The following is an 11,291-nucleotide window of genomic DNA, read 5'->3' as shown; positions in this document are numbered from 1 at the left end:
TAAAGTGTGTGGACAGTTTTGCAAATTGTCGGCAGGTTTTCATGGACTGTGAGCATATATTTGCATTGCAAAAAAGTGCCCATAGATTATAAATCTTTAGGCACAGATTATAAACCGTGCGCACAGATTTGTAAACTGCAGGAATGGATTTACAAATGGCTTCGGATTTTTTTCTTACCTGAGCTGTGCAGGGCTTTGTAAATGTTAGCCCCCCCCTTTGTACTTTTACTTTGTCAATAGAGGGTTATATCGTTTGAATAATCAACACTAAAAATAAACAAACTAACTCATGTTCACTTCATTTGGCTGTCTACTCGCCGTTACATTTATAGTTTCTGCTTATAATATGTCTACACTCATGCACTTTAACTTATGTCAATACTGTCCATGTACTACTCTGTTTTTGCACATTTACATTTAATCTTCCATATTTAAGAAGATTTATTTAGTAATGCTTAGTTAAATCCTGGTTGTATATATTCCCATTCTTAGTTTTGATATTTTTAGTGCTTATTTACTTTGTATTTAATATTATATTGTGTTTATTTGCTAATATTGTGTGTTTGGACAACCTACTGCTGTAACACAATTTCCCAGTTTGGGATCAATAAAGTAATTCTATTCTATTATTCTATTCTAAAGCAAATTTGTCTGGGGATGCTGTACACATCACATTTAAATACATCATATCAGTATTTGTAAACTTTATGGCAGTTATATAATTAAATACAGTTCAGGAATAAACAAAAGAAGTACAAGTTTTCAAGGGGTACAAAAAAAAAAGATGATTTGATTTTCATTCATTTGTAACTCACCAAATGTGAGCAGGGTTTCTATGGCGACATGGCGAAGCTCTTCATCAGCTGAGTCACAGAGTGCTACAACTGCCCTGATGCTTTCTACTGCCTACAGACAGACACAGAAAGCTCTGTGAGAAGGCTAGGCTACTTGTCAAAGTAGATAGAAGACACACACATACACAAAGCAATTGGCTAATTTAAAGTAATTGTGTCTTTTTTATACAGAAAATCATTTTTATAACTATTACATAGCTCTTTAGGCATACATAATATAACATGTTTGGCAGGATAGCAATTAAGATAAAGTGGAAACATTAGTTTGTCCTCTGCCCTGACAAATACCTTGACCTTGTCATTTGTACTCTTGGGTCTCGTTTTTAAAATCATCATAGAACAATCATAAAATACAGTAACGTGTGTAATACTTTTTAATTAGAATGATGACATGATTTAGGCATTAGCTGCTAGTTCACATTACTTCCCAGTGTTGAACGGCTAGACATGTTTTGTTAATCAATTTAAAGCAGAAATCTACTCCAGGTCCACCTCCATAGAACATGCACACTTCATGCCACTTGTAAAGTGAAAGGATAATAGTTTACACCCTACTCTCTATACAGTCTACAGATTTATACTGGAGTCACACGTCTCATGGCCGCTAAAACATGAGAATAACAAAAGCATAAACTCCTTAAATGGACATGGCATGTTATGCCCAATGTTAAAAAAAAAGAGGCTTTACTGAGCCTCAAACTGGCTCCGAGTTTCACAGTTTCAGACAGTATAGCTGCTTTTAGAGGTCACTGACCTGCAAGCAGCTCAGTGCTGAACAGGCCGCCCTCTGGCTCTGACCTCCAGCCTCCGACAGCGCCTGAGTGTAGCACTCCACCGCCTGCAAACACACACACAAACATTCAGACATGGCTATGGGCATCTGTCAAAACTATTTAAGATGTTTTACCCCTCAACAAACAAACACACACATATCTGTCAAACACCCCCCCCCCCTTTAGTACCACTCACCCTGTTCCTGAAGTGGCTGCGTGATGCTCCTGCAGAGAGGTAGTCGGCTGCTGCCGTGTTGACCTGAGGGTCCTCCGCTGTGAGCAGGGAGGCCAGGGCCCTCAGGGTGCTGCTGGTCGGCCACAGAGAGGACACGGGCACCTCCTCCATCTCTGCTAGACAGCAGGAAGAGTCTCCACTGTGTAGAGCCTCCGCAAACAGCTCTGAACGCGACACAAACACAGAAACATTTGAAACTGATGTGCAGAGAATCTAATGCAGGAGCTTTTTTTGTATAACTTAACCTACTTTATCCCAAATTGATATCTTTTGAGTTTGTTTGTTTTTAACAGAGAAAAATTGAATTTCTCAGTGAGGGAAATACAGTATGTAAAGTTCACCATTGTTCAGCTATTTCTAGTTCAAACTCGGCCTGTATCCCACCACCTGTGTTACAGTCAGATACAGATTTCAGCTGCACGTGGCATTTTTTGAGTTATTTATGATGTCAATTGGTCTTAATTATAAAAGTGAAATCTGATTTGATCCTTCTGCTGGATTTAAACAACTCTGTGGCAAAGAGGTGTAGATCGGCACATAAAGCAGAATAAAAAAAGATCTGAGCAGAAAAGATTCTTATGCAGCTTACCCTCTCTGGCCAGGTGCAGCAGGTGTGTCTCCATGTCCTGAACTTCATGCTGGAGGATGTAGCTGTGGAACTGAAACACAGTCAGGACGTCCTGAGAGAGAGCGGCGGCTGGAGGACTTTGTGCCGACACCAGGTCGCTCCTGTCCACCATCTCGCCCACTACGATACCAATCACTGGGGAACACAAAAAGAAATCAGTTTTTATATGTTTTATAAATATCTGGACAACTTACATAAAAACAGAACTTTAATACATGTTTTAATTTGTCCAAAGTAAGACAGATGACATCCAGCTTCTGACTTCACAAACCTTCTATTTGTGTAATTTTGTTCAGTAGTGTATGTAGTAGTGTGCAAGTAGTGTATGTAGTATGTAACTATTCTTTAATATAATCAATTTTAGAGACTCAGGTACAAACTGCATTCATTTACTATAACAAGAATGAATACAAGCTTCAGTCTTGCATTAATAGCCTTACTGTCAGTGGTGGAAATTATCTAAGTACATTTACCACAGAGCTTAATTTGTATAAAAACAACTGAATTGAGGAAAGAAAATCCTTCAGATGGAAACGTTGCCCTGTTTTAAAATAAAGTTGCTCATAATGTCAGCATGGAGGCCAGGCTGTACACAAATAGATACAGGGACATTTTGTACCACATACTAAGGAAATTTGAGGAATAACCGACCTTAATATCAATAACCATGTAAGTGTACACTAAATCAAGAAATCTTTTTGCACTATATTTTAGTTTCAGCAAGCCACTTGGTACTACTCTGCACTACTTCAACCCAGCACATACATGTTCTTCAGCCTGCATTGCACTGATCAGCAGTTTGAGTCTGCAGGCTTTAAAAGAGACAACAAATACAACTAAAACTAAAAAGATGAGCAATTGTTAACAGCGACTGTGACATGCCATTTAATGTGGATACTAGATGATACTTTTATGGACCAGCATTCAGAGGGACAAAACGTCTGCAGATGGAGAAGGTCCTCACATCGTTCAGCTCCTGATGAGCAACTTTATTTTAAACAGGGCAACGTTTCCATCTGAAGGATTTTCTTTCCTCATTTCAGTCGTTTTTATAAAAATCCAGCTTTACTATAAAATGTACTCCCACTGACAAGACTTAAAATAGCTTTGGCTACGCAGTCCCTTTCACTTAACCAGTCAAGTGTTTATTCCTTATAACCACATTATATTCTTAGTAACTACAATGATCTCATTTCCCCTCAGGCACAGTTTTTTAAAAATGATTTACAAACCAAATCAGTTTCTCTGAATCTAACAGTTATTCAAACACACAGACAAGACTATGTTGGCAATAAAAAAAAAAAAGCTGTTATTTTAAGAGAACCCTCTGGCTTGTTTGTAGAAAGAAAGCATTATCCAACCTGTGTGAGCACTGTGTGGGTGTCTGTCCTGCAGCAGTGCAGTGTAGTGCTGGTTCATATGTTTGAACACTCGGTCCAGCGTGGTGTGGAAAAGTCCTGCAGACCCGCTGCACTCTGACCACAGAGTCATCAGCTGCGGGCGCTCAGCCAGGCCCGGGAGGACTGGGGAAGGACGAGGACAGAAGACAAGGTCAGACGCTACAAAACCCTCAGAGCAGAAAGTATTTTTTTTATTGCATGGCATTAATCTAAATACACAGCTATATGAAACACAGACTGCTTTAGAGTTACAACTTGTAGAAACACAGCCATACAGCTTCCTGGTTTCCACCTACCGTCAGCAGCAGATGTGATCGCTCCCAGTCTGTCCACACTGATCTCTGCCAGCTCCTCTAACAGCTGAGTCTGTGCAGAGAGTTTGAGGAGGAGACTGCGACGCTGCCACACACTCACCCCACCGCTCAACAACTGCAATCACAAGAGAAACAAAAGACATGTTTTATTCTTCTGTAGGCTTCTCACTTGTTAGAAAAAGATGAATACATGTCATTTATAACCATTAATACAGTATATAACTTACTAACTAAACAGCATGATGTAAGATGTGAGCTTCACCTGTATGATGTGATTGCAGTACTGGAGGTGGATGACAATAGCTACATCCAGGTTCTCGTTCCCCGTGGTAAGCGGCAGGGGACTTCCTGCCACGCTGTTTCCCACTCCTGTGTCCTCTGTCAGGGCTTCACTCAGGTGTCCTCTGGCTTCTGGATGCTGCCCACTGAGAGAGAGAAATACCCAGATTCACCACAGGGGGCAGAATAACACATCACTCTCTCTCTCTCTGTCTGTCTAGTGTTTTAATAGCACATACAGTACTTGAAAACCAGTGCTTTCATGAATGAACATCTGAACATTTATTGACTTTAAAACAAAGCACACATTTCCCTACCAACACTTAACACTATTTTATTTCCATTGTCAATTTAGAGGCTTCTAAATAGCAGCAACCTCAATAGCACATTAACAAAGTTTATTTGGTGCCAATGTCTGCCGACACACGGCATGGTTTTCTGTCGTCCACTCACCCGATTCTTTCCCCGTCTGTATCAAAAAGCGGCGACCTCTGTGGGAGGCAGAGGATGGCGTTGTCGTCTCCAGTGTCCTCGTCATCGAAGTCGGACGTGTTGAGGAAGTCAAAGCTCTCCAGAGCGCTCTCCACCGTCAGACTGAGGCTGGAGGAGCGGCTCCTGTGACCCGGGAGACGACACTTTGAGAAGGAAAGGGTGGTGGGAAGAAGAGACGATGGATTAAAAAAAACGACTCATTTTGGAAATCCAGGAGAAAATTTTACTAACTCTGTCTACAACAGTGGTTCCCCAAAGTGGGGGTCGGGGAAATAACAAATAAAAATGTACAATGATTTTAAATAAGAGACAAAAACAAACATTTGTTGACAGAAAAAACAACCTTATGTTTAGCCCTCACCCTTCATAGTTGTAGTTCTGCTGGTTAAAGGCTTTATATGTGATTTTTTGATCCAGCAGATGTCGCCCTTGAGCACCAGCATGAAACAAAAACAACTTGCGGTGCATTGTTGTGTTAGCATGCTAATGCTAGCGATCTTTATTATGCTTGTATCTTCACACTGCATGTAAATTTACCTGAAATGAGCGTGATCTAGAAACACAGTTAAGCAGTGAGTACAGTATGTTATTCTTCTTTTCTCTAGTCCCTCAATTAAACAACTTTTATACACGAGGTGAGGAGTCAGCCGGCCGTCCAGGCGATGTAAACAAACTGAAGATAGGACTCTGAAAACTCTGAAAACATCACAGACAGTGGGACTCGGGTGTTACACCCATTGTAGACAGTCATGACTCACAGAGTTATTTTCAGAGGATATACTTGATTTATATTACATTGAAGTGTGAAAAATCACATATAAAGACTTTAACTTGAAAGTAGTCATAAAATAACTAAGTAGTACACAATACATGCTCGTATGTGTAGTTTCTAAAACAACTTTAAAAGTTTTGTTTACCTGTCCTATTTAAGCATTTTTTTACTCAAAGTCATTAGAAAAAAAAGGACAGAGGGGGAGTCAGTCACCTTGAGCAGATCCTCCAGACGCATCACTTCCTGCTCCAGGTCCTGCAGCTCGCTGCAGCGGTGGGTCAGTGACTCGAGTCTCATTAACAGGCTGTGGATGGCCTCCTCCAAGCTGCTCTCCAGGAAGGCCCTGCTCCCCTCTCCGGCCCAGCTCAGACTCCCTCCTCCTCCTCCCTCCGTAGAGCTTCCGCTCGACGACACGATCTCTGAAGAGGTCAGCCTCTTCACAAGCTGCCGGGTCAGACTCCCAGCCTCCTCGGTGTCCAACTCCACGGGTTTGAGTTCATCGGCGTGGTCAAAGAAAACGTCCTCAGGAGCCACGGTGGAGAGGTGACTGTCGGAGCAGAGCGACGACGGAGCAGCTGATCCACAGTTAGACCCAGAGTTTCTCTGTGACTCTGTTCTCTCCCACTCCGAGTCCTCCGCCACCTCGGCTTCATTGCTGGCAAGGCTGCCGCTTGTGCCCCTACTTCCTCTGCTCCCTGTCTCCCCATCCTCCTCCTCATACCCCTCCTCCTCCTCCTCCTCCTCCTCCTCATCTTCCTCCTCTAAATGCTCCTCTGCGATAGAGTCTTCCCTCGTTGGGAGGATATGTGAAGAAAGTGCCTCTGTTTCTGGAGGAGTGACCGTGATCTCGGGGTTGGACTGGCTTTGGGAGTGGGAACTGGGGGCGGGGCTCGGGCTGGGCGTGGAACCAGAGGTGTCGGAGAAGGTGAAGGACAGACGCTTGCACTCGGCCACCCCGCAGCCACCGTTCTCGAAGACGTCGTCTGGTAAAGTGGCCTTAAAGGAGAGACAGGAGGATGAATATGTGTGACTAAAGAGTTGGAAAATGAAAACGAAGAGAAAGTGCATGGCAAAAGTATTCACCGACTCATCTTCCTAAAAGTTGTCATGTTACATCGGCACAAAGAACAGGGTTGTATGTGCTGGACTAACACAAAATAGTCTTTCATTGGGAGGGGGAGTTATGACATGGTATTCAATTTAAAAATAAATAAAAAAATAATAATATGTAAGGCTTTTTGTGCTACAATGTGGACTCCTTAAAAAACTTAAGGGGCATATCCAGGGGTTGGCTTGGGGTTTTATGGGACCACTGAAATATGATCGGCCCTCCAAGTGCTAAATAAATTTAAACTATGATTACAAGCTTCCTGATGAGAGGCAGGCCAGAAGTTAATACAAACTCACCAGGCTGTGTTGAAACAGGCTGTAGCTTTTTCGTGATTTTGACTTTACCAGATTTGGAAATGCGTCTTCTTTTGAGGTCTTAGAAATGAAGCATTAAAAGGATATTTGTTGCCAAAAAAAAAAAAGAGCAATTAATAAAAATGTGTTTTACCTTAATGTTAGCAGTTAAAGATTACATAATTTGTGGGGACAGAATACTTTTAGGACATGTGTGTGTGCCCTTTATGCCACCACCGCATAATTCAGAACCCCAGTTGGGGCCCCCGTTCAAAAATGTCTAGACAAGCCCCTGAAACCAACTGCCTTATGTTGATGTGCACATCTGACTGATTTTTTCTTTAATCTTTTTTAGTCTTTAATCAAACAGCACAACAATTAAAACAAATTTCCTTTTTTTTCTGCAAATGTGAAAAACTCCAAGGAGGGGTGAATGCTTATGCAAGGCACTGGATAGTTTGAAATCAGTGCATGGAAAGTTAAAAACAGAAAAAAATTGGAACGAGAGAAGACAGACATGCCTCACAAAAAAACAATCTAACTCCACATTTCTCTCTTAATTCTTGTGACTGGATCTGTTCAGCTGAGATATAAATCACCACAAAATAAAACTGAAAATAAGATTAAAAAAAAGGAACACCAACAGCTTGAAGCCTGTCATGCAAATAAAACATGCAAAGAGCCACAAAAGTGTTTCTGCAGCCCACTCAATGGGACAAATGTGTCAGCACCCACAGGAGAGTCCATCCGGGGGGCACACAAAAGTCAGGTAAGGAGGGGTCGGGGGGGGGGGGCCACTACACACTCACATAGACCTCCAGACTGGATTTGGGCCTTGGCCGCAGAGAGGCCAGGTCACCAAACGAGCGACTGCGCCTCAGCTTCTCAAGCAGGGTGTCGCGGAGCATGTGCAGGAAGGAGGGGCGCTGGCGCTCCACGGGATATGGCCGCCACTTCTTTACACAATGCACGCAGGCAAGTGGGGACGAGGTGTTGGGGTATTTGAGTGAGTGAGGGCAAAGTGAGTGAGAGACAGGAGGGGATGGATAAACAAGCAAAGTGGGACAGAGTGTGGGTACGGGGGAGTTGAAGTGGAGATGCAAAAGGAGAGTGAGGATAGCAGGGTAAATTGGTGGGGGTTAGTTTAGGGGCAGCACTAGCGTTGCTCATATAAGCATGGTGTATCAGCAACAAAAAAAATGTAGGTAAAATCATGTAGCAGGGAGCATATTCAGGTTAGTGTGCATGGACTTAAGATGTGTGCAACATGTCTTTCACCTCTATTTAACCCTTTTATAAACATAAAAAAATATATAAATGTGGGTATCTGTGTAGCCGAGGTTGAGATGAACAAAAACTAGTTTAAGCTCAAGGTGTTCAGAGTGTTGGACTCACAAAGAAGGAGGTGTCCTGGAAGGTGGGGGTCTCCGGTGTGCCCTGGCTGTAGACAGACACTCGTCTCTGGAGCGCAGTAGCTTTGCTCACGTTCCCAGATGAAAGAGTCAGGTCCTCGACATCAAAAGGACTGGAGAGGGGAGAATTAAAAAAAAAAAGAGGCACATTTGTGACCGCTGCATTACAGTCTGTCGACCTCCTTTTCCTCCACAGTGGACATCCCTCACACGGTTTAACATAATAAATAAATAAGATGACGTTAACTTTTATAACTTGTAATGACCATGTTTCACCACCAGAGGGCAGAACACAACTGATAATGTGACTAAGACTTGAGTACAAAATAAATAATGAAACGGTCTAAAGTTTCACAGAAGCATGATAATAAAAAAAGTTAGCGGTCCATGTATGTATAAATGTCTACTTACTACCAGGTGACCTCCAGATTGAGTTTGATGGTCCCAAGGTCGTTGACGTCCACCGCCACCACCTGAGGCATGGCGGTGAACAGCTCCTTGGTCTCACAGATCACACTGCCTACCAGCATGTGTGTGGCCAGACCCTTCAGCTCAGTCACCTGAGTGTGGACAAAAGATTGCTTATTGCTTATATCGTTCCTTTCTTCACCCTGCGCTGCATTCATCGACTTAAGTATAACATTATAGGCATTAAAGATTGTTTTATCAGGAGTTTTTCCATCACCTTGATGTTAATAAGGTCGGTGATGAGAGGCATGAAGACCATCTCCTCTCCATCCCAACTCTGCCTGGAGTTCACTTCAATCCTTCCCTTCAGCTTCCACCGCTGACGACCGTACCGCATGAAGATCTGAAGGAAGGAAGCAAGTGTAAAAATGATGAAAATGTAGATATAATGACACTTATTTGTAGAATAACATATAAAAATATCCTGTCACAAATATTCACATTAAATATTTCATTATGTAAAATTGCATGATATGAAATTCAAATTTGAAAGTTAGGATTCTAGCAGCCCTGATTTATAAGAAATAAAGTTACCTCATATTGGTCTCCAGGACAGAGCCTAGCAAAGCCTGCCAAACCTGTCAGAGAGAGGACATTGATTGGACAGGACACTGATAAATAATAAGTATATATTGTGTTACTGAAAACCCCACAGGATCATTAATTTAATGACTTTTAATAACTACATTTCCCTTGTCTGGATCAAATGTAGGGAAACTCTGAAACATGGTACAGCGTTTCCCACTCGGTCCAGGATTATCTTGAAAATCTCTTTCTGAATGGATTCACTCTTATCTCACCTTTCATTTTGATGTGAAATTCCCCGAGCAAGTTCTCCAGCTCGCTCTCGAACGTGCCCATGTTCTAGAGACAAACAAGAGATCAGACTGATTACATGAGCAGCTCTTTGTTGCACAAGACAGGAACAACATCAGTGATCAAGTTTATCATGAGGGACTCATGTCAACACAGGGTATGTCAACACTGACCTCGAAAAGAGGCGTGATAGTTGGTATAAGCTCTTAAGAAAGGTGATGACAGTTTGTTTGTGTTGTTGGGATTATAGGGTTTTGTTCTCCCTGAGATGTGACTACACATGTCAGTGTTTATGAATGACATCATTAGCACTGATCTAAACCTGTGTTCATTGTTTAATGTATAATCTTGCATAATGCAGAAAAACTGTGTAAAGAGGTTCACTTTGTATGACAATGTGAACACGTATGATTTTTTTGATTATCTTTCCCCGACTGAACAGAGTTCCCGGACAATAACTGATTTTACTGCTCACTGCTTACCTCTCTTTAAACGTTTGTCTGAAGAAATATTGTGCTAGTGATGCAATGTAGCATAATGTCCTGCAATGTAAGCCCTGTTTTGTTTTTCTGTCTTACTTTGTTCTTTATATTCTGTAAAAACTTTCTGAAAGTCTTAATAAAAACATGGTTTATTATTATTATTATTTTTAAATCTATGCCTGTACCTCAGTGTATTCCTTGTAGCGCCGGTTGACCTCTGCGATGCTCTCCTTCGTGCCTTTAGTGGAAGGAGAGGATGAAAAAGCCTGCTTCATCCGACTGGCACCTTCCCTCAGACGGCTCTGGATGCAAAAGGCCTCATACAGCTCGTCCACCTGAAAGCGCGCACACACACACACACACACACACACACACACACACACACACACACACACACACACACACACACACACACACACACACACACACACACACACACACACACACACACACACACACACACACACACACACACACACACACACACACACACACACACACACACACACACACACACACACACACACCTTTAATAAATGCTCCACAAGGACAAGTGTGCACAGGCAAACTTTCCCGGTCATTAGCGTTCACGCACTTGTGTCTTTGAAGTTTGAAGCCCTTCATCAAAACATCCCTGGGCAGGAAGAAAAGTCCTGAAAAACTTCCAACGGCCATCTAAATTATTCTCGATGTGCTCACATCTCACCGGGATTCATCCGAGGATGCCCAACACAGCTTTAAGCTTCCTGAAGAAGTCCACCACTTCCATCACCAGAACTTCAACCAGAGCAATAATGCACAGTTTTAAGAAAGATTTCTATCAGTGTAAATGACGAGCAGATACAGCTGGTATGCATCAGTGCAACTGTAGACTCCAGTAGCAGACGCCCATGCTGTTCCAGTAAGCGACCCCAGTGGGACACTCCCAAAGCGGGGTAACAACAGACGGCGTTTAGAGCTCA

At 42.4% G+C, this 11,291-nt stretch overlaps 1 protein-coding gene across 5 annotated transcripts in view; it reads right to left on the bottom strand.

Moving 5' to 3' along the window:
* ripor2 (RHO family interacting cell polarization regulator 2) overlaps positions 1 to 11,291 on the bottom strand; it is a 71,357-nt gene that overhangs the window by 2,859 nt on the left and 57,207 nt on the right. For 4 of the 5 annotated variants that reach the window (XM_065948245.1, XM_065948244.1, XM_065948247.1 and 1 more), the window contains exons 7-22: positions 10,515 to 10,664; positions 9,832 to 9,895; positions 9,566 to 9,609; positions 9,249 to 9,374; positions 8,975 to 9,123; positions 8,547 to 8,676; positions 7,961 to 8,104; positions 5,961 to 6,743; positions 4,937 to 5,118; positions 4,467 to 4,629; positions 4,187 to 4,319; positions 3,852 to 4,013; positions 2,452 to 2,625; positions 1,824 to 2,026; positions 1,609 to 1,692; positions 816 to 906 (exon numbers count right to left, since the gene is read on the bottom strand). In XM_065948245.1, coding sequence (XP_065804317.1) covers positions 816 to 906; positions 1,609 to 1,692; positions 1,824 to 2,026; positions 2,452 to 2,625; positions 3,852 to 4,013; positions 4,187 to 4,319; positions 4,467 to 4,629; positions 4,937 to 5,118; positions 5,961 to 6,743; positions 7,961 to 8,104; positions 8,547 to 8,676; positions 8,975 to 9,123; positions 9,249 to 9,374; positions 9,566 to 9,609; positions 9,832 to 9,895; positions 10,515 to 10,664 — 2,782 coding nt within the window. The remainder of the gene's footprint in view (positions 1 to 815; positions 907 to 1,608; positions 1,693 to 1,823; positions 2,027 to 2,451; positions 2,626 to 3,851; positions 4,014 to 4,186; positions 4,320 to 4,466; positions 4,630 to 4,936; positions 5,119 to 5,960; positions 6,744 to 7,960; positions 8,105 to 8,546; positions 8,677 to 8,974; positions 9,124 to 9,248; positions 9,375 to 9,565; positions 9,610 to 9,831; positions 9,896 to 10,514; positions 10,665 to 11,291) is intronic. The other variant, XM_065948248.1, reaches the window with a different exon arrangement.

Source organism: Labrus bergylta, chromosome 19 (assembly GCF_963930695.1).
Source record: "Labrus bergylta chromosome 19, fLabBer1.1, whole genome shotgun sequence".
NCBI lineage: Eukaryota > Metazoa > Chordata > Actinopteri > Labriformes > Labridae > Labrus > Labrus bergylta.
The sequence above is the reverse complement of the archived record's forward strand: the minus strand, read 5'-3'. Positions and strand labels throughout refer to the sequence as shown.